Here is a 22930-nt window from a genome sequence, read left to right on the forward strand (position 1 = left end):
TTGAGAAGAAAGAAGTATCGCCTTTAATTATACAATTTAATAGAGAAACGGTTTCTCGGGAAAGCGGCTATTTCCCGATCAAACCCCTGCCGCGCTATACTGCGAAAATTAACGAGCACAATAGAACTGCGAGGTCGCAATCAGTTCACCCACGCCGGCAGAGCGGGCGCCTCTAGCCGGAGTTTTACCGTACCCCCAGTATTCCAAATTCTTCACCTCCTCAGCACCTTGCCTGGAAAGACGGAGAGAAAAGCCGTGCCTACCCCAGGAGCGACAGCACCGCGCATCAGCAGCAGGTTTGGGCTCGGTTTCTGGCCGGAGGTCTCATGTCTGCCGGCTGCCGAGAGCCGGGCTCTGCTCTAGTCCAGCCCTTTGCCGCAGATGACTCTTTCTGTACAAACTGATGATGACAGATATCCAGCTGATAACCTCTGGTGAACGAAGTTATTTTAATTTCCAGTCACTTTCCTGCTAAGTACCATATCAGTTTGTACACAGCTGAGATAAGAGGGGATGGGGGGGGCAGGGGGTGGGGGGAGAAGAATAAGAAAGAAACGGAGGAAAAATGCCTACCGCCTGCTGCTGGGGTGGACACATCCCACAGCTCGCTTTGGCTTCACCTGACGGTTGGGGCAACTCAAGGAGGAGCCACATTTTTTCCCCTCGGATGGCTTTGATTTTAATAAGAAAAATACGGAGATTTAACTCGGGGTGGTGGTGGGGGGAGACGTTCATCTGGTTGCTTAGGGAGACAGCCAGGCACACATCCTGCGGCGAAAAAAAAACTTATAAAAGGTGCATATTCACCCTAAAGAAGATATTATCGTGAGAGAGCGGGGGGAAGTGTGTATTATTTCTGGGTTTGAAAAAATAAAGAAAAGAAGAAAAATGTCACGGGCATCTGGGAGGGCGAGTCCCCCTCCGCTTTTTCGTGCTCCTCGAGCAGGGGGTCCTCTGCCGGCACCCCAAGGTGGCCCCCCCCTTCCCCTCTCCCCTGCCTTGCCCACCCCCCCCTCCCCCTGCGCCCGCTCCCGCCCCCGGCGCGGCCGCGCTGCGGGGCCGGCTGGCCGCGGGGACTGGCACCCCTGCGGAGCTCCCTGTTTGTTTAGGGCTCGCCGAGCCCAATCAGGGCCGGCTGCCTGCAGTTTTCCGGCAGGGCTGCGAGAGGCGCCTCCTCTCTCCTTTTTATACATCGGCCGCCGGCAGCAGCCGCCGGACTCGCCGCCGCCGCTCGCCCCCGCCGCACTGGATTTACCGCCCTCCGCGGCCCCGCGCCCCGGCCCCATGCGGGGCACCGGCAGCAGGTTTGGCCCCTTCGCTTCTCGTTTCCATCCTCCCCAACCCCCCGCCCCGATTTCCCTTTTTCTTCCCCGCTCTTCTGCTCCTGCCTCTCTGTCGCTCCGGGAGGCGAGCGACGCGGCGGCGGCTGCGCCTGGCTGGGGGAGCCCGAGGGAGACTTTGTGGGCAAACATCCGACGCCTGGAGCCCTTATCTGCCGGAGCCTTATCTCCCAGTTATCTCGCAGGAGGGAGAGACGTATTTGGTGCCTATCTGCGAGGGGGCTCTGTGGGTGTGTGTGTCCCGTATTCCTGTGCCTATGGTTATCTGGAGAGCCCCGAGATGGGCTGAGAGCGGGGAGACTCGCCGCCCGCTTCTCTTGCTGTCACTTCTCTGCCTCCCCTTTCGCTTTCTGTCCCTTCTCCCAGGGCACCGCGGGCTCTGTGTCTGTCTGTCCGGCCTCTCTCATGCTGGCAGCTCTGGGATGCGACCGGTCTCGGCGAGGGTGCCTGCGCCGCGGCTGGCTGCGAGATGGGTGCCATCCCCCAAAGGTGTGCTCGGTCTCGGGTGGGGCGGGGTGGCCAACCAGGGCTACCGGCTGGCACCGGTCCCTGCGGCAGCCACAGCCCGCCCGGCCCGGCCCTTTGCCGGGTCTCGCTCCCTGTCCCGGCGCCGCCGCGCACACGTCGTGGCCCGGCCCGTGCGCATCTCACGGCTCCCGGGTGCCTTTCCCTCCTCCACCTCCTCCTCCTCCTCCTCCTCCTCCTTTCCGTGACCTTGGGCTGGAAACAAGCAAACAAGCGAGGCGATGCGCGGAAAAGCTAACATCGCTCGCCGGAGAAGTAACCTTAAAGGGATCGCCTTACTAATTGTTTTCTCCGTGGAACCGAGTCAAATGACTCATTCATTGAAATAATCATAGTAACAACAGCAGCAGTAGACAAGGAAGGGGCTTTGTCACAGACCGGGAAAAATGCCCCTTTTCCCCCTTCGTCCTCCTCTCTCCCCTCTCCCTCTCGTCCACCTTCCCCCAGCCGTGCTTCATGTTCAGATCCGCAGCCCAAGATGCGGAGGGAGAGGGGAGCAGCCCGGGAGCAGCCCCGGGGGCGGCGCGGGGAGCGGGGCCAGAGCCCGCAGCCCTGTCCCCGCGGGACCGCGCTCCGCGGCCCCCGGCCCGTGTTGACCTGGGCTGCCTGATCCCATTCCGCCGGGGCGAGGGACAACAGCGTCGAGGCGACATGACTGATTAAGCGCTCAGAGGGTCCAGATAAGCCCTGATGAATCTCATTAAGGGAGGGAGACGGGCTGTCCTGTTTGCTAACTTTGTTATTATTATTTCTCTCTCCCCCCCCTCCCCCCCGGTCTTTTGTGTCCTCCTTCCCCGCCCTACCCTGCGGACCCCCCCTCCACTCCTCCTTCTCCTCCTCCCCCTTCCCCATCCACACCCAGAGCCTAGAAGGGGACCTGGATGGCCGTGGCTGAAGGCGGCTGGTGCGCGGTGAGGCGGTGCGCTGCGGACGCCGGCGGTTCCTCCTGCCCCTTCGCGACCAGGGAGCCGGGCCCGTCTCCTCCTTCGCCTTCCTCCTCCTCCTCCTCCTCCGGCGGCTCCCAGGGCGAGCGCGGCTCCTCCAAGACTCCTCAGCCGGAGCCCGACGGCAGCCACCGGCCGGCCCCTCCGCCGCCCCTCGCCGCCGAGGGCAGGTCGCTGCTCGCCCCCTACGTGCACTTCGGGGCCCCCCACCCCTCCGGCCTGCCCAGCTGGGAGGACATCCTGCTCTTCGCGGATTTAGACCAAACCAACAAGCTGATCTGGTCCAGCCGCGGCTCAAAGCTGAGCGCCCTCGGCGCCGAGCAGCCCGAGGAGATGTACCAGACCCTGGCCATCTCGGCCGCCCAGGGCCCCACGCCTTACGACGGATCTCCGGGCGGCTTCATGCACTCCACGCCTAGCTCGCCCGTCTACGTGCCCACCACCCGTGTGGGCTCCATGCTGCCCACCCTGCCCTACCTGCAGGGCAGTGGGGCGGCCCAGCCCAGCCACCCGGGGGGCGGCCACGCCGTCTGGTCCCAGCCGGCGACGGAGAGCCCCTCGTACAGCACCGGCGGCGGCTCCCACCCCTCCGGCCGCTTCCCCTACTCCCCCAGCCCGCCCGTGGCCAACGGGGCCTCCCGGGAGCCCGGCGCCTACAGCAACAGCCTGGGAGCCAGGGACCAGTACAGCCCCCTGGCCCGGCCGCTCAACGGCTCCTACCCGGGGCCCTACACGTCCTACGTGGGGCCGCAGCTCACCCCCGCCTGGCCCACGGCGCCCTTCGAGAACTCCATGCTGCACTGCCTCCAGGGCCGGCCCGCCCCCATCCCCGTCCGGGCACCCAGCGCAGGTAGGACCCGCCGCCGGGGGAGGGGGGGGGGCGTGGGCAGGGCAGGGTGGGCAGGGGTTGCCCGTTGGCCGGGCGCCCGAGGGTGCCGGGGGGCGAAGAGGCGAGACGGCGGGGCTGCCCCGGGGTGCGGGGTTCGCTGGCGGGGCGGTACGGTGCCCTGCCGACGGCAGGACGGCGGCGCCGGGAAAGTGTTTCTGGAGTGGAGGTGTCTCTCGTCGTTTGCGTTGAGTTGTTCGGGGGGGTGGGGGGAAACAACACACCCCCAAAAAAACAACGTTGTTTGAAGTATAGCACTCGGTGTTGCAAACCCGCCTTTCCCAAAACGAATCACCCGGTGTAAACCTCGCTTTTAAGTTTCCGTACATTTCTGCTTTCCCTAAATGCAATAATCTGGCCGCGAAATGGTGACAAATTCACTGCGAATTAACCTTTCTTGTAGCGTAGAGGAAAACTGCAGGGGTTCGCTTAACCCAATTTGGAATATTTCAGCTACAAACCACTTCACTGCTTCGTTAAACCAGAAAAGCAGCTAAGCAAAACCTCTGACATGAACGAGAAACCCCTTTTATAAACTGCTGTTAAAATGTGGCACCTCCTGATGGGATTTTACTTTCACTTCCGAGGTGTTCCGTCTTTTTATTTATTTATATATTTATTTAAAATTTAGGAAATTCTCGGTACCATTAAATTAATTGTAGAAATCGAGGCTGAGCTGCGATGATTTAGAGCTAGAAAGATTAACGATTATTGCAGTCTCTTCAGCTTTAGAATACATATATGTATATATAAATACAGATGTATAGAGAGGGGTGTGTGTGGGTCTGTGTGTGTATATGTGTATATTTATATATATATTTATGTATATTTATATATATTTATGTATATATGTGTATGTATACACACACGCGCACATACATTTGATCAGCATTTGCTTTAATCATAAACTACCCACCAGGTAGGTATATTTTATATACACTGTGATTTTCTCGTTCAGTGCAGTATTGCAGAAAATTACTTTTCATCTTTCTATAGGGGTGCACACAGTGCTCCTCCTGTCTCTCGTGATACCCGGTAGATTTAAGCATTTTAAGCCTCCCACATGTTTACTAGCATGACAGAGGGAAGAAGACTCAGTTGTAGTGGTGGTAGGAGAAGGGCAGAGCAAAGCCGAGAAGCCGCATCTTAGGGCGACACGAAATTTGAGGTTTTTAACTCAATTTCCGAAAGTTGCAGTGTAAAACTAGATGATGGAGGAAAAAAATCCTGTTTGTTTTTGGATTTATTTTTTTTTTCGTGAGAGAGGTGGGGTTGGAGAATCTCAGGGAAGAGAGAGGAGAGGGGTGGGGGAGAAAGGGCAGAGGAGAGAAGGAGGGCACTGGAGGAGGCTGGGGCAGGAGTGCCGAGCCAGCCGGGGAGGGCCACGGCAGCTTCCCCTGCTCCGGGGGGTCTCTCGCCCACCCCTGGGTCTCTGGAGCCGCTCCCGCTGAGCCCCGGCACGGCTGGAAAGGCGCAGGCAGCGGAGGCAGCGCGGGCAGCCGCGGCGGCGCCTTCCTCGCGTTTCCCTGGACGGTGCCTCCGGTCCCCAGCGACGGGAACCGGAGGGGCAGGCAGGCAGGGGTTGGCCCTTTGGGGAGGGGACGGAGGGAAGAATGGGTGCCGGGGGAGCCGCATCGCGCCGTAACGTGGGGCGAAGCAGCCCCGGAGCTCCCGGGACACGCGAGTTTTCTGCTCCCGCAGGACAAAATGCGTCAGCAAAGACGAAGCCATGCGTGCTCACGTTTGAAATAATCGTGCCAGCGGTCAGGAGCTACAAATTGCTGCCGCAGTGTATTTTTATAGCAAAACTTTAGACGGTTTGATACAGCTTTCTTAGCGTTACTCGTAGAGCTACTAAAACAATACCTAAAATTAAAATTTTAATTTTTCTTTCCTTGGAGATAAATATATTCCTCACGCACTCAGGGAAAAAAAATATTTTAAAATGCCCTAGGAATATTGTCACGGCAGAATTTCTTTCTGCAGGCACGAAGGCAGTGTTCTAAAGTAAATAGCTGAGACAAATAACTGTTTAACTTCCAGCGTCCTTGAAGCCTTAAGTATTTTCCTGATTACAGTCTTCAATGGCGCTTTGGGTGCAAAGATTAATAAATCTTAGCGATGTGCTAAGACCTATAAACTGACAACGTAAGTTGAACTGTGCTCTCTGGACTCGGCCGTATGCCCGTTCCTGTTTAGCGCCTAATAATTTGCAAACGAAAGAAGGAGAGAAATGTATTTCGGTGGGTGCGGGCCAAAAGGCCGTTTCTTCCTCAGCTCAATGCCCGCCGTGTCATCGCAGCCCTGTCCCCAAAGCTGCCTGACATTTCCGAGCTCTCTTTCGCTTTCCAGAGCAAAGCTGCTAAGCGAAACGTAAAAGAATAACCCAATGATGAATTAAGGCAGGTAGCGGAGGGGATGGAAGGAGCAAAAAAAATCGATGCCGAAGCTGTGAGTCTGAAACAGACTTTCCCAGCCTTGACTCGAAAGCTGCTGCAGAAATCCAAACACCCCCTTGAAATTATTTCTGCACAACGTGGCACGGTGTTTGTAAAACCCGTATTTATTTTTTTTCCCCCCGAAATATGGGGAGGTTAGTCAGAACAAGAATTGGCAGGCGTGAAGGTGTTTGCTTTTATAGGTGGGTTCTCTTTATTTTTTTGCCGTGCATTTAGACCCTTTTTCCCCCCCAGTGTTCAGTAGCTATGGGAGCAGGAGGTAGAATACCGCATATTTTTCCATTTCCTCCGTTTCCTACCAACCAGCTCGAATTTGTCCAAATAGCCGTGGCGAAGTGGTCGCTCCCCGTCGCTGCCTTGGCACACCAGAGTCCCAAACGCAGTCTCTAAATGTGAAGTTTTTACTGGTTGCGACGCATTTAAAATGAGAGCCGGGGTAAAAACTCCTTGCCCAACCTCGACCCGGGGCCAATATTGGGCAAAACCACCGCTTCTTATATCCCGTCCCTGTCGTCCGGCTCCCAGGGTGGGCTCTGGAAGCGGGCTATTCTGGCAGGCACTTAACTCCCCCGACCCCCTAAAAAACCAAGTGACCCCCCCCTCCTCCTCCCGTTGGGGACCACGACGGGGGTTTCACCCCTCGGGCGGACGCCGCGCCGCTCCAGCCAGATTTCCGAAGGGCCGAATCCCGACGGGAGTGCAGGGCTGTCGGGGGGTCGCCGCTCCGTCTGGCCGGTGCGCCGCAGCCCCGTCACGGGGAGAACGGCCTCCGCTCCGGTTTGTAAAGCAAAGGAGCCGGCAGCGAGTCTGGTACATTTAAAGACACTAAAAAGGGTAAAAAAAAAAAAAAAAAAAAAGCGAGGATTTTGCAAAAAACCCCACCGCATGGCCGCGATCACTGCCGGGGAATTGCTTTTTCCGAGGGCTGAGCAGCCCCGGTTGCTCGCTCGCCCGGGGCCCGTCTCCCGGCGCGGCGGGGCCGGGGCAGCGCTTCGTGGTGCTCCGCGCCCGCCGGCCGCCCTGTCCCACCGCCTCTGCTCCTGTCCCCCCCTCCCAGAGCTGCTGGAGGACCTGTCCGAGAGCCGGGAGTGCGTCAACTGCGGCTCCATCCAGACCCCGCTGTGGAGGAGGGACGGCACCGGCAACTACCTGTGCAACGCCTGCGGGCTCTACACCAAAATGAACGGCCTCAGCCGGCCCCTCATCAAGCCCCAGAAGAGAGTGGTGAGTGGGGATGGGGGAGAGGGAGGGGGGCGAGAGGAGCTGCACCCCGAGGGACCCCCAGTCAGGGCTATCCAGGGGGAAAGCCGGGGCAAGGATGGGGGAGAGTGTTAGCCAGGTGATCCCCCTGGGTTGCAGAAGTGAAGAGGGTCTCCTGACCAGCTCTGCAGGCCAAAGGGGTCACGATGAGGGGCAACAGGGCTGGCAGCCCGCTGCGCACTGCGTCAGGCCCACTGCCGGGCCCGACGCTGGTGAAATTGCCCTCTGCACACCGGGCACGGCATGGCTTGGCTTTTTGAGTTGATGGACCCCGACGGTGAGGGGGCATCGTCAGCTTGGGAGAAATTCATGCTGCTGATGTTGGACGTTTCCAACAGAAAAAAAATTAAAAAAAAAAAAAAATCAAGGTTGGAAAGTGTTTGTTCAGAGGGCTAGGAATTTCTCCAGACCTGCTTTGTTTGCTGAGAGCTCGATCCTTGGGAATGTAAGCAAGTTTTGTATATAATTCAAAGAAAACCAATTGTTTAAACAATGATAATAGCCTTTGTTTTGTTTTACTCCTAAGAAATGAGCGGCAATTTTTCTAAAAATATACTCCTAAAACTAGGGGGGGAAATAAATAGTACAAACCAGAACCCCTGTTTATAACTCAGGCTGGCACTGAATAGGCAAGGAGAAAATTTAACAAGCGGGAACTGCACATTATGTTTAGCAAATCTGGGTGGAGGTCAGCAGAGAGAAAGAATACGTTCTTCAGTAATGGCTGTTACCGAGCGAGCCACAATAAATCATGCCGGTATAATCCAAGCTGATGTTTGGACCCTTGTGTATGGAGACAGTGTATCAAACCCATCAGCCTTTCAAGCCCCTTTCAATCATGCCAGCTGCTTTGCTCCATGCCTGTTTTCCTAGCGTTAAAACACATCCCGTTCTTTATTTCACAACCGTTTGAATTTAATGCCCTTCTGAGGGGGGAACAAAAACCAAACACACAACAATCAGAGTCAGACAGTAAGCGCTCACGAACCAACCTCACCTCTGCTTAAAGACCTTTCTTTCAGCCAAATAATTCATTTAAATCTAAGGCAGAGGTTTACTGCTGCCGGCTGCCCATTTTTTCTAGGTGGTCGTCCACTAATTTTCATGACACAAGGTGTTATCTCATTACCAGGGATGAACGCAGTAGACGGGGTAGATCTGCCGCTTGTTTCAAGTGTCAGAGCTTGTCTGGCCATGGCACCCTGGTCCAATGCAGACTTCGAGTAGCTGATACCCAGCTCTGCCATTTTGGTGTTTCTTTTCTTTATTTTTTTTTTTTTTCTGAAGGAGGGGTGGGGGTGAGGAGACTAAAACAGAGTCAAACCACAGCCCGATTTCAGCCTGACACCTCAGCGAAATAACTCCGAAATAGCTCTGCGTAACAATCCCTACCGAGTACCCTGGCCATAACTATAAATCAACCATGACTGTGTGTTCATACAGTTGGAAAAATGTAGGTGAGAAGGGAAAATGTTTTGAAAATGCTAAACATGTTTAGATTGCCCCAAAGTTTCTGATAAAATTCCTGTGGCAGAGAAGTCATTTTAGCTTCAAAATATGCCAGCCCCCCTCCCCGGTTTGTTTAGATACAGGAATGAGCAAAAGCTATTTAAATAAAATCTATGAAGATTTATACCTGTCCGCATACAAAAAAGAGAAAGATTTAACAGAGTGAAATGTCTGATGGTATTTTACTTGCAAAGAAAGAAAACAAAGCATGTGTGTTAAGACCGTTTTTTTTTAACCCGATCCAGGTAAAACTTGTATTGGATCGAGGAGTGCAATTTGGACACTGTGTGCATACGAATTTAATAACAGGGTCAAAAATTCTGTGTTCATGAGACCTGGATTTTTAAGATTAAAAAGTACATGTGTGTGTACTTCAGCCTATATTGCACTTGGCTGGCTTTTTTTTTTTTGCTGTGCAATTAATAGTGGATTACTGATTCGAAGTTACAAAATTCATATTTAATCTGGAGTTCTTTCTGAGCTGTGGTGTAAGACGACAGTTTACTGCTAAAGAAACTCAAACAGATGAAATTCAAGAAACTCGGTTATTACTCTGGAATATTCTTCATTCTCAAAACATTTTTATTGGTTTCCCAAGTGGCAGGCAGCTCTGCGGTATCAAAGGTGACTGAGTTACGTCTAACAGCCCAGCAGTAAATGATTCAAGAGGAAGGGCATTGTACCCTTAAGTTAGTAATTTCAGTTATGGGCGCTTTATAGTCAGAATAAGATTAATGCAATCCTCTAAAACTGACTTCTCCGTGTAAACTTGTTCGGCTGCCAGATGCAGAGTTAGGCACAGATTTTTTTATATTTTTTTTGACAATGCGATACTTTGAAAAAGACTAGATTTATGATGTAGCTGGAATTCTTTGCTTGTGATGAACGTAAAAGAGATCACTTGTTACAGGGACTTTTATAACCCATTCACCTTCATTTCACATGTTTATGAGGACTGCCTTCACTTATGATATACAGCCTGCAGCCATAAAGCTCTGGGTTATACGGTTATTTCTGATACAAGGTTGCTTCATCTTGGCTCCAAACTCCACAGAAGAGTGTCATAAATGGCTTGTTTGCAGTGGGGACCTTGTCGTCACCCACCAGCTTTTCTGCTGGGCGAGGGGAAGCTCTGTTCTGTAAAACACGCTCCTGAGGCACGGTGTTTTTCTTGCGCAGATAAAAATGGGCGGTGATAAAAAGATGTTTTTACAGAGATGCCACTGTTGTATGTGTTACCCTCCGGCACCCAGGAAAGTTTGTTTTCCAGAGCCGTGGTGCCACAGAGGGATGGTGATTAGAGTGGCTGATTTTTCTGATGAGTCGGGAGTATCGGTGGCAGGTTCAGAGCTGCCTCTTTGCCCACCGCACAGGGGAGAGGGTGTTGGACCGGCTGGAGAGGCGGCACAGGAGTGATGTGCCCTCTCCTCAGATGGAAGGAGCTGTAATGGAGATGTTTTCTATCTTCCTGTTGGAGGAAGAGGCAGTGCCCACTGATCTGAACAGAGGTCCCCACGTCAGCGTCTCCCAAAACGTAAATTTTTCCTCTGCCGTGAATGCCCAGAGTTGCAGACCCGCAGTGCCTCTTCATGTCAGCTTTCCAGTCTCTGAAATGAGGATAATCTTGTTTTAAGTCTGTGGCATCACCGACGGATGCTATAAAAACCCCTCCTACTGTCCCCGCTGCACGTTTAAGTACTTTTTTAAACTGTGAAGGCATAAATCATTTTCTCCTGCCTGCCTGCTTACACCTGTGTTTGCCTACCCTTGCCTCTAGCCCTCGTCCCGGCGGCTGGGCTTGTCCTGTGCCAACTGCCACACCACGACCACCACCCTGTGGCGCAGGAACGCGGAGGGCGAGCCCGTCTGCAACGCTTGTGGCCTCTACATGAAGCTCCACGGGGTAAGCGGCCGCTTTGCTAGAGGGAGATTCCCCACCAGCTCTGATGTTCCTTTGGGGAAGGGGTGGTCCTCCTGCTGGTGGGCACCCAGCAGTTTCGAGGGGTGGCATTGGGCTTCCTCAAGTTGAGGCAATGTTTCTGTTGATGCTAACGGTCTTGACTCACAGTATCAATCGTGGAGTTATAAAAGGATGAACGCATAAAAAATTGATAAAATGACTAAAAAATGCCTGGCATTAGAAAATGATTATACTGTTTTAGCCAGTTACAGTTTTGACAAGTTATGTGTTTGCCGTTGTAGGTCTCCTGACAGATTTGTATAAAGAAAACACCTCTGGATGAGTGGCAGAGGTCTTTTTGCTGCTGGGATTTAAACCAGCTCTTCAGTAGGGAAAAAAACCCCCTATATCTTTAATAAGACAGCTTTTCATGGGCAGACAGCTATGCCAGCAAAACTTTAAATGTCATTTGAGCCTTTGCTAGGCAATAATAGAGGAAGAAAATAGCTCTATCCTGAACGTGATGGAGTATGTTTTGTGTGAGACTTGGAACCTGTTACGCCTCTGTGGATTAAGTTACATTCAAGCACAAGTGTTTGAAGAGCGGGGGCATTAGGAGTGATTGGGACTTGGTCTAGTCCTCAAGAAAAAAAGTAAATTATATCACAGGTTTAAACATTATAATGATAGTAAGCATATGCTTGAATTTTCTTTCCCCAAACTCATATTATCATTAAGTTAAAATATATTTTAAGCAAATGTTTTCTGTATAATGATTACTGTTGTGATCACATAGAACCCAAAGCTGGTTTTTGAGCACATTTTCCCTATAAATATAAATTTGGATACTATAAAGCTGTATCACGGGCAGACTGCTTATAAGAACAAATACTAAGTTGGTTATGGCTGACGTTTCTGTCCTAAGACAATTACAGACGATGATCTGTTTTGCGTAGCTGGTCCGCAGGAAGAGAAGTATTTTTCCCCCCTCATATGCATTCTTGCTTTCCAGAATCAGCCACTGGAGATAATTCCTAACTGACTGGAACAAGGAATTGGGAATCAGATATACCCCATCCAATTTAATTTCATATGACCTATGGCCATATGACACTGTTTTCCCCTAAAAGTGTGCTGTTTATCTGTGGACTGATTGAGGTGATGGAAAAACTGTTTAGTTTGCATCAAGAAAAAAGTTTTGCTGGTTTCTTTATTTGGCTAAAACTCTCCTTGAAGCAACCCTTTGCTCTGCCCATATGAAATGCAAAGGTTTTTTTGGAATCGTTACTGTGACGCAGGAAAAATTGACTTGCTACACAAGCATTTTCAACATCAACATTTGATCTTGTACTGTATTTTAATTTTTGATATTAGAGTGTATACACAACTCTGTGATTGGTGTGGAAATGTAATTTTTTCAGGTTCCCCGACCTCTTGCTATGAAAAAAGAAGGAATTCAGACCAGGAAGCGAAAACCTAAGAACATAAATAAGTCAAAGGCATGCTCTGGTAAATATAAAAAGATAAGACAGTTGAGCTGCAAGAGTTTTTTTCCCCTGGCTGGAAAATATTTGGTTTTAATACCAGTTCCCGATCTTTCAGGTAACAGTACTACTGCGGTTCCTATGACTCCAACATCCACGTCTTCTACTAATTCAGATGACTGTCGAAAACCCGCTTCCCCCAGCACACAGACTGCAGCGTCCGGGGTAAGTTGTAAGCCGGTGTCCGTATCTGTAAGCAGGCTGATCACTGTGCAATGTTATCACAGCTTTTATCTTATCTAGCAGAACAATAATCTAAACAAACTTTCCAGTTTTGTTAGCTGATACTGGAACAAGATTTTCGGAGGATATTACATATAGCTGTAAACAGAACGACAAGCTGAAGTACTTTACAAACCTCTTAATTAAGATCTATATAATTTTTATGATTAAATTAACTACAGCTTAACTCCAGACATTTTGTTTTGAAATGTTCAGGTTCTTCCATTTCAAAGGTTTTCTTTTGGGGCAAAGACAATAAATCATGCCCAATTGTTTCTTTCAAGAAATAATCGGGCATGTACCTCTTCTTTTCTGAAACGATCTGATAAGAATTTTTAATTCAAGGCGCTGCTGCTCTCACGTTTTCCAAAAGCTGTTTAACATATATATGTATGCATTTTTACGCATAATCCCAAATGACTGGTAAACCCCGGCAAAACATTACCCTGCTGTATGAAGGCAAACATAAAGGCTTTTGCTTTAAACTAAGATGTGCACTTAAACCCCGGACCAGACCCAACTGAAACCAGGCTGGGGTGCCCTGCCGATCGTATTCCGTAGGGGATCAGACCTCTCCTTGCAGAGGCCTCTTCAGGGGACAGATGCTCAGCATCTGGCAGCACCGAGCCCCAGAGGAGCCCCAGAGGAGCCCCAGAGGAGTGCTGATGATCCCCTGCTTTAGTTTTGATCCTTATTTTACGTCATGTACTCAAACCATCTCAAACTTCCTTTCTTCACTTAGTTAGCATGTGTGATAACAAATACTACTGCTAAAGTTGTGAAGCTTAATGTAGATTAATTTCTAACCCCTTGGCTATACATATCCATATCCACACTCACTCCTTGGGCCTTCTGTATCCTTTAATCTGCCACATCATTTCTTTGAAAAGCTTTCCTAATGTGGCTTTCTCTACTCCTTTATTAATAAAAAGAAGACATTGTTTATAATAACTATTTTTCAATATGTCTCGGCGTTCCCACATTCAAATTCCTTACAATAGTTTAATTCCTGACGTACAAAGTTTCATTGTACAAAAGGAGGAAAAAAAAAACATTTTTAGCAAATGTGATTGTTCAGGACTGACAGGGCCACCCAGTTTCAGAGGCACTGGGTTCTGGGTTCGGATGCTGCCAGACAAGGATATTGCTAAAAGGGCTTGTCTTTGACATGAGAAAACCCTGTCAGTCCAATAAAACAAACAGATCACGTCAAAAAAAGGGAAACACTAACCAAAAAGTGAACAGTTGCTGGGTTTCAGGCTCCCTCCAGTGAACTACTATGCACTACTTTAGGCTGTCCCCCTAATATTTTCCAAGGGAAAAATGCGGCCAAATTTTCCTTAAATTCCCCCTTACATTGCCTTAAGCAGCGCTACCGATCCTGAGGAATGTCATGAGATTTATATGATGGACAGCATTAGAAGCAGAGGCCCAGCTGAGGCCGAGACAGCAGTGTAGGCCGCAGGCAGCGGCCTCCTCCGGGGGCCTCCTCCCCCCTCCTCCGGGGAAGGAGAGGCCACATAGACGTGACCCCCTTTCCCCCACGCTGTTGCCTTCTTGGCTGCCTGAAGCCTGCCTTCCTCTCCCTAGGAGAGCATATCAAACCTCTTATTAATAATCTTTGCGTTATAATTTTAAGAGTACCATTTGTAATATAATTTTGCCAGGTGGAGTTGTGTGGGTACCAGAGGAGCGGAAGGTGGGGGCACGATTTGTCAGCCAAAAGGCTAGTTGAGAGCTGTTACCTACTAAGGGCAACTCCCAAGGACCCTGAGGCTGCTCTTAATTACATGTCGGCATCCCTCAGTGCCAGGATTTCAGTTCTCCCTGATTTTTCTTTAGTAGATCAGGCTGGGAGAGGACACGTGCATGAGGACCGGGGAAATCTATCCCCTTATATCCAGCAAGCAGCATGGTAACATCTGCACAGCCTTTTCCCCACCATGATTCGATCAGATGTGCGCTGCATATGCACTTGCAAACTACCCCTCGTGAAAAATTTCAATGAAAGGAAGCGATGGAAGGAGGCTGTGAAACGTGCTGAAGTGTGGAGGTTGCAGCAGCGGCCAGGTGTATGGGTGTCCCCCTGACTCCCCCATACCCTACACGAACGGCTAGTGATCTCCCACCCCTGCACCCCAGCCCCAAATGTACGTAAATGAGGACGGGATTTGCAGGGGAGTTGTTGTCAGGACATGTCGTGGGTATGGCCGCATCCTTCCCGTGGGCTCCTGCTTTTGCCCGAGCATCAGCAGCTCAGTGGAGTGAGGACCAGGGAGACTGGAGGCTGAAAGCAGAAAGCAGTGGCTGCTAAGATTTGCTCCTGTTACCCCAGACGTCATTTGGGAACAGGGTCGCCAGCTTACCAAGGAAGCGAAATCATTGCTTGTGGGCCTAAATCCCATGGGAGGGGCTGAGTGCTCATAAGGGCCATTGAAGTTATCGGGAATGAAGGGATGTTAGTATTTTAGAGCAAGGCAGCCTGTAATCTGGTCACATGCCGAAGCAAAGATACTCTACTAGACTTCTATTTTCCATGATTTCTTTTTTTCATTTGAATTGACACATCGATAGCCTGAAGGTTTCTATTTATTCTTAGAACATGCAATGGCTTTACACAAGGAGAATAAATTTATCCTCCAGGCTGCGTCAGGAGGGAGAAAACCCTCAGATGGATGAATCCAGGCTCTGTAATCTTTGGTCACTTTAACAAGAACGGAGTTGATTCCTGCCAGCGGCGCTGGTGACACTGCCGAAACATGGGCACCTGCTGGAAGAGCGAACCTGGCTCATTTCCTGCGTGTTACACAACCAGCATGGCAACTTGTTTTTTGTTTTGCTCTGTTTTTACTTCTCCAGCCCTTATTCTGTGAAGAGGGGAAAAATGCCAAACTGACATTAGGCAGAGAAATCTGATGACGTTTTAGAAACTGTTGTCTGAAATTCACAGCAATGTTGTTGCTAAATGAAACAGAGAAAATGAATTCCTCTACTGGTACAAAAGCAATTTATTATGCCTTTTATGGGAGGCTGCCAAAAGACTTCCCAGCTATGTAGAAATCTAATGGAAATGAAATTCAGCAGAATTCATTTGTGTCAGTAATATTCACTTTTTGCCCTACCTTTCTTTATCTCTTTTAAAGTAAAATAAAGATGGGAGGGCAGAAAAAGCAAAGGGCAGCAATTACTCTTGGAAATGTCTTTGAGACTATCCATTTCATGAAGGCAATCTTATATGATGCCAATTTTGAGACAAATTAGCGAGAACCTTAAATGTTGATTTTATGTTCTAGCTGAAGTTTAAACATTTAAAAGATATGATTAATGAATTGCTGTGGGTGCAAAGTTGATTTCAAACATCCCAAAATGCAGAAGTGTTTGGATCGGAGATATTTCGCTGTCCCACTGTAAAGAGGCTATTTGCCAAATTCACATCTGGATCTAGGATTTAGGCCTATTTCTGTTTTCCTAAGCAGTATAAGTACTGGGTGTCCTGTGTTACTCATATGGAGAAGGTCCAGCTGCATGATATATGAAGTTGCCTTACATCCCCATAAAACGCAGATTTGAAGGTTTCAGACAGCCTGCATCTGCATCTATACCTGCTCTCCCTTTGATGCTGCTGAAACTGTACAGAGAAAAGCTACGTGGAATAATTTGCTAAATGAAGGGCACGGTCTGTAGTGCACACCCATCCATTTCCATGCCGGGGCTCCAACTAGTGTGATTACCAGAAGGACTTTATTCCCTTATTAGGATAAAAGGCAGTATGAAAACTGCTGTAAAATCTGCTTTTTATGGCAGGACATGGTGGCTCCATGAGCCAGGGCTGATGTCAGTAAAGGCTCGGCAGCACCAGGGCAGCTCTTCTTTCAGAAGAACTTTGCCTCCAGTTTGGAGCTTTCTCAGAAGGACAGTAATCACACACCATAGAAAAACTTAGAACAGCTGTCTTCCAGGTAAAACTAGCGCTTGCTTCCCTTGGAGATTTAATATGAGAAGCGGTTCAGGCCCGTCTCTTCAGTGTTGCAGGCTGCAAAGTGGAAGACCTGACTGGAATGGCCTCAGCAGGTGGTGAGCTAGCAGGAATTGCAGTTCTAACTGTCCCCAAAACGTGCATCAACCTGGACTGAATTCACTGAATAGCTTCCTCTGCATTTGCTTTGTTTTGTTTTCAGAAGAGGTTTCATGAGATGGTTAGAGGTGTTTTTTGTTGCTCCTTTTTAGGTGCTCCTGTTTATGTTTTGCTGCTTTTTATGTTGTAAAGTTGAAAGACTGAGGCTCCTCCAGACTATCTGATGATAAGATTTCCATCGGTATAGAATAATTCTGTAGCCGTCAGGACAGAGTTTCCATGAGAAAGGGAGAAAGGCTCACCAGCACAGTTGGTAGGACTTTCACCTGGAAAATGGGAACACAGTGCCTCAGTCCTGGTATGAGTAAATATTTATCTAAACCAGGTGGAAAAAGATCAACAGGAGGCATGAGGAACATGGCAACCTAAAATACCAAATAGTCCGGTAGTCAGGGCATTATGTTGGAAGATCTGATGTTTCAGCTTAAATCCTCTCTTGGTCTCCTACCTCTTCTGAGTTAGTCCTCACTCCTGGACAAAACAGGATACTGCTTCTTCTCTCCACTCAGCTTCATAAATTCAGTCATTCATTTTCTTTGTTCCATGTACGTGTATCCAAAAGAAAGCATTTAATTCTATATCAAACAGAACAAGGCAATCCAACTTTTTTGTGTCAGCAAGAAAAAACAAGGAAAAAGAGTATTTTTGGTTCTATCCACAACTTCTATATGCATATGGACACATACATTTTGCTTGGTTTTGTTTTATTGCCAAAGCAATAAAGCCAATTACTCATACAGCCCTCGACAGCAGAGGGGTCATCAGCTTTCCCAAGCAACACTGGAAGTTGCCTCCCTTAGGAAATTAATGAAGTATTAACCACAGATTTATGTCATTATAATACAAAGGAGAGGTTAGAAGATACGTAAACTTATACATCTGCAATATAAACAAAAGGATCAATTTGACTAGCAAGAAATGACAACTTTACGTAGAAAGAGGGTCACTAAATCAGAAAAAAAAAAAAAAAGAAAGTGCTCTTGATGGGGATGGCAGTTATTGCAGGGGGGCTGAGGCTGGGAAATTAAGGACTTCACTGCAATTTACCACAACACGTTATATGCAAAATAAGTTTTTGCAAGTGTGTTTTGGCTGACTAGGGTTATCATTTAAGTGTAGCAAAACTAAACTATGCTAACCGAAGAGGAAGAGAGTGTTGGCTGAGAACTCAGCTTGCTACAGACCTAGTGGGATGTCCAGAATTTGTGGAGCATTTTGAACCTGCGAAGTGGTTGGAGCAAAGGTCTATCTGATAGAGCAAAGGTCTACATCAAGGCCGCTCGCCACCCCCTCCAGCTGTTAGCACAACTCCTTACCCGGAGCTTTTGCCTCTTGGCTGCGGAGGTGTGTGGGGAAGCTGGGGGGGGTGGTGTGTCCATCCCCTCTTCCCTCTCTCCGTGGTGGACAGATGGAGCAGGAAAGAATGGGTGGAAGAAAGCAGGAGTCCTGCAGCCAGAGATACCAGTGCTGTTCCCCAAGCGTCCCCCAGCCTGGCCAACAGCACAGGCTGACCAGCCTGGTTTCGATCTCTGCCAGCTTTAGTGGGGGTGAATTTGGCTCCAGGGTGCTGACGGCAGGTTTGGGTACAATTTAGGTGTCTAAGTCCCTCTGCAGCTCTGGTTGAGGTCTCCTTGTGAGCATGGTGAGCAGGTTCTCTATGAAAGGACCACCTCCAATCCAGACAGCCTGCCTGGGAGCTGCCCCATGACCAGCTCCTGCCGGTTTGGGTAAAAAGAAGAGCCTTTGCAGACACAAACACAACCTTCCTCTGTTTCTTTGGGAGGCAAGCTCTTCCCAATAGTCTTCATCATTTTTTCCTCAGGAAGCTGAGCTTCACAATTGATTATCTATCCTGTTATCAGATTTCAGCAATAAAAATGAATCCATTACCTTTTTATTGATAGAGCCAGCCAGGGTGAATTAGAAGAGCTCATTGACTTCAGCAACACTGTTCAACTTATTTATTCCAGCTGACAAACGTCCTGTAATAACTAAGCGTAGCTTCTGTCATCTTTCATCCCTTAAAGCTGGAGAAGTAAGAGCAGAGGTAGGCAGGCTCAGGAGCAGGGCTGTGATTCAGCTGCAGCCTTTTCATGAGCTAAAATTTGTTTTCCATCTCTCACTTTGGGAGCTGCCCGAGCTGCCTGAATTTGTCATGACATTACCGGGGTGGGGTTTCCAGGCCTGGCGGTCCTGCCCAGGTCCTGCCCGCCCTGGCTTAATAGAGCCAGGATCCGGCCTTGGTCAGGCAGGGACGGGCAGTCTTCAAACAGGACGTGCCTCCACGTCCTCCCTTCTGGGGTGCCCGAGGGAGGGGTAGCTGATAACCCCACATGGAAACTGCAGGTCCCCACGCCCCACCTTTGTAGGTAGGGCTGAATCAGGAAAAGGGTGAATTACACTTTCCGAGCCCAGAAAAAACAGGTAGTGATAAGATATTTGCCTACCGGAACAACAGCAGCAAATATGGGCAAACGGGAACCTTTCAAAACAGCTCCTAGTATTTTTAGCTCAGGTTGAGCAAACACTGCTCAACCCTAATATAAACCGTTCTTCCACGGTGGGGAGTCTCAAGCTGTTAAAATGATGTCTTTTGTGCTAACAGGAGTCTATTTATGTGTTAGAAGTAAAAAAAGCCTTTTGGAAAAACTAGTCTGATGCAAGACCAAAACCGGACCCAAAGGTTAGCGTGAAACCTGCCTCACTGAATTTTCCAAGCATAGTCACAGGGAAAGAGGATACGGAGGTTCGTTGTCACTGATTGGCAATTGTGTATTTGAGAGGGCAATAAAATGTATTTCTTAGGATTAGAGCTATTTTTGCTGTTTTTTGGGGGCAAGCAGCTGTTTCTTCCATTTCTGGGTAGTCACTGACGGAGCAGGGTCCTGGTTGATGACTGGGTGGAAGAATAGCAGCAATCGACCATTTTAATAAAAGCTAAAGAAAATACTGGAGTCCGGGTTACTTCAGATGAAAGTGACCACTGATAATGAGCATCTCTTTCAGAAAGTGAGGTTTTCCCTGGGTTAACCACGGCAACAAGAACCCTGCACAGCACCATTTGGAAATTACCTTTGGATAAATGAAGCCTTGCTTTTCCTATGTCAGGACTGCTAGCTTGGCATGGCTCCAGGAGAGCCAAGAGCTCTACTCTTGTAAAATGATTAAATACGTATACTTTTCACTTAAACAGCAGGCAGGAAGCTTCTGCAGTCACAGTTGAGGATAGTCGTCTTTTTATTTTTTTTTTCCTTTTAAAGAATCTCATCCGAAGACTATCCATTAACAAGTAAATTAAGGTTTTAAAGTTGACATATCCAAGAGTTAATTTTGCATGAAGTCAGCTCTTAAACATTTCCTTTATCAGGTGAAAATGTTGCCCCTTCTCTGTCTGGCACTGCAAATTTTTCCTCTTTGGCGGATCTGCTCAGCCTCATGGAAAAAATGATTGTTTCTTTGTCTTTGTAACTCTCCATTTCTCTCTTAAAATAAATGGACTGGTTCCAGTGCGGTTCAGAGGTTCATCTTCGTGCCTACCAGGGCTCCCCTGTGTGTTGTCTTGTGCGTGTAGATGGTGGAACAAAAAGGCTCCTGCTTCAAAGGCATACTGTTTCTCCACTTGAGATGAAAGGAGCATCTCCTTTAGTGGCCAGTCTTACATGGGTGAAGTGGTTGTGGCTAGCGTTTTCAAGGGTGAGGAATGATTTTAGGCATTTCAAGGTCTGTGGGAGCCAAATAAGGGTCTGTGGGAGTCACATAAGGCTGATTTCCAGGAGGTGCTCTGCACCCGCTGCTGGAGAACTGGAATGTATCGGGCTTCTCCAACCCAATAGGTGGGTGGGAAGCAAAACTATATACAAAGCAAAACTATAGATGCCACCACTCCCGGGTCACATTTTTGGTGTTGGCATCTGTGTGCCTTCAGTAGGGGGCAGTGGGACACATGCACATTACCTTCTTCATCATGGTTTGATTTCCAGATTTTTCTGCACGTCCTTGTGCTTTCTTTCCCACCTTGCTGTGAAAATAACTGCGTGCTGTTCTCCAAACGCGGTTGTCACCCGTGCCAGACCTCGCCAGCGCAGTAAAGTCACTGTTTCACAAAGGGGAGAATGAGCGGGCTGACCCTGAGAGATTTTTTCAGTTTCATGATTTTAAGGCACGGGGTGAGCAGAGGGCAAACCCCAAGCCCGCTGTGCTCCGACCTGCACTTGGGTGCGTGCAAAGCCCACACACTCAATTAAATCTCTTTTTCCTTTCCCCCCACCTCCAGGCGAGCTCGTCAGTGATGTCTGGCCCAGGAGAGAGCACCAGTCCCGAAAGCAGCAACCTTAAGTATTCAGGTCAAGATGGGCTGTACACAGGAGTCAGCCTGACCTCTACAGCCGAAGTGACGGCATCCGTGAGACAGGATCCCTGGTGTGCCCTGGCTCTGGCGTGACCTGGCATGAGGGAAGCTGGATCCCGGCGCTGCGCAGCAGCCCTAAGACGTTCGCGCACGGTTTCTTCTGCGGAGCAGTCATGGTGGCAGTGAGAGTGCTGGCAAAGACCACTCCTCTGAAATTGTTTCTGTGCCTTGTTGGCAGAGGTGATTTTCAGCCTCCGAAAGAGGCTCTGCCGAAGCATCCAGTTCCTCATCTATGCAAGAAAAATATAGAGAAAGCAAATATCCACTGGGGATATAGCTAATGCAGCCTTACACTCTCAAAAAAAAAAAAAAGAAAAAAAAAAAAGAAGAGATAAACCTAGACCTATTGATAGATTCCAGAAATACATCCTTGACTTACCCAGCAGCACTGCCTTTCTGATTGTATAGTTATTTTCACTCTCTCATTGCCTCCTCCCCCAAGAAATTGGTGGAACTCGTCAGTGTTGGGGAGGGAGTACCAAAGGCTTTAATTACTAGAGGTAGCGAGATACTTTGTAACGAGCATCAGAAGTGCATACTGCTTGAGTCGACGCCAATCTCTCACACCGAACATTTGATGTCTTCGCCCCATCAGTTGTCTCCTCCTGCGCCCTCTGTCTCCAGTGTGCCTTGCTCTGCTCTTCAGAGCCCAGCTATGCCCCTGGAAGAAATCACAACATTTGGTACAAGTCTCACAAGGTCCAGCTTGTTAAGGAGATTTTGGGTTGGTGGTTTTTTTTTGGGTTTAAAATATTTACTCACTTTGCAAGACTGCGATATAACTTTTAAAGTACACTGTGACTGAGGTTTATGAAAGTTCGTATTTTCTGGCTGAACTGTATAGAGTCAGTCAAAATTTGTAAACAGGGTAGCAATCAGATATTTTTCTTCCATATATACAATAATTTTTTTAAAGAAGTGCAATTTGCGTTGCAGCAATCAGTGTTAAATCATTTGCATAAGATTTAACAATGGTTTTTATACGAATGAATGAATGTAAACATTTTAACTTAATGGTACGTAAATAATTTAAAAGAAAAACTTAACTAGGCATCCTTAGGCTTTTTAGCGCAACAAAACCCCATCCACTTTCTGTATTTCTAGTTGTTAAAGCAAGAGTTTCAAAGAACAAGCCTTCTCTCAGGAAAATTGCCCTAGCCGTTCGCTTGGAAGTGTTGTACAAAAATACAAATGCATCCCCAGGCTTTTTTGGCCATTGAATAAGTATGTGCTGGAAAGAAACAAATCGCAATGAAACTTTACTACCTAACTGATACATATGTAAATACTCCATAAGATATTCAGGCATCTTGAAAATGTAGGATGCAATCTGTATAGTGTGACTGACGCATAGTTAGGTTGGTTTCCATTGGTTTTTAAGTGGGATGTCATTTGGAAAGTTGTTTCATCAGAGCTTTACAAATAAAAGGGTATCATTTTGGGATATTTTTTTTTCCTGTACACTGTGCCTTCTCCTTTGTCTCCAACGCAATTGTTAAGCTACATTAAAAGCTATAGAAATGTACCTGATACGGGCGGCGTGTCTGATGGCTGCAAGGAAGGTCTCCAGCTGAAGTGCCTGCTGTGGCTAAGCTGCTAAGTCTGCATTGTGTGTGGCTTTTCTGCAGCTCCCCTCACTATGCCTTCTGATGATACGTTAAACTAGGGCCTCCACCTACCAACACAAGCCCCTCACGGGCACATGGGAGGTTTTTCTGATGAAAGTCTGGGGAACAGATCCCGTGCCTTGTGAGGACTGTCGTGGTTTTGCTTGGCCTTCACACCATGGCTAAAGGGT

The 22930-nt window shown here is 48.7% G+C and overlaps 1 protein-coding gene and 1 long non-coding RNA gene across 3 annotated transcripts; one reads left to right on the forward strand and one right to left on the reverse strand.

Moving 5' to 3' along the window:
* LOC141739477 (uncharacterized) lies at nt 1-2835 on the reverse strand. Of its 2 annotated transcripts, XR_012585721.1 has the most exons (3): nt 2743-2835; nt 574-768; nt 1-468 (listed from the first exon to the last, which is right to left on the reverse strand). It is a non-coding gene; the product is annotated as an uncharacterized LOC141739477 (long non-coding RNA). The 2 variants fall into 2 exon arrangements; XR_012585722.1 differs by lacking the exon at nt 2743-2835 and having other exon boundaries at nt 1-431.
* Nucleotides 2747-22593, forward strand: GATA6 (GATA binding protein 6). Its single transcript, XM_074576822.1, has 6 exons — nt 2747-3659; nt 7212-7378; nt 10701-10826; nt 12245-12332; nt 12426-12532; nt 20998-22593. The coding sequence occupies exons 1-6, from the start codon at nt 2747-2749 to the stop codon at nt 21163-21165; spliced, it is 1569 nt and encodes a 522-aa protein (XP_074432923.1). The 3' UTR covers nt 21166-22593.
* The last annotated feature ends 337 nt before the right edge of the window (nt 22594-22930 follow it).

This window comes from Larus michahellis, chromosome 2, assembly GCF_964199755.1.
Source record: "Larus michahellis chromosome 2, bLarMic1.1, whole genome shotgun sequence".
Lineage (NCBI taxonomy): Eukaryota > Metazoa > Chordata > Aves > Charadriiformes > Laridae > Larus > Larus michahellis.

Excerpts from the sequence above, each read along its gene's own strand:
- GATA6 (XM_074576822.1), top strand. The coding sequence starts at position 2,747 with ATGGCCGTGGCTGAAGGCGGCTGGTGCGCGGTGAGGCGGTGCGCTGCG. Across the intron at positions 10,827-12,244 it reads TCTACATGAAGCTCCACGGG|GTTCCCCGACCTCTTGCTAT; the intron begins GTAAGCGGCCGC and ends TAATTTTTTCAG. Across the intron at positions 12,333-12,425 it reads TAAGTCAAAGGCATGCTCTG|GTAACAGTACTACTGCGGTT; the intron begins GTAAATATAAAA and ends CCGATCTTTCAG.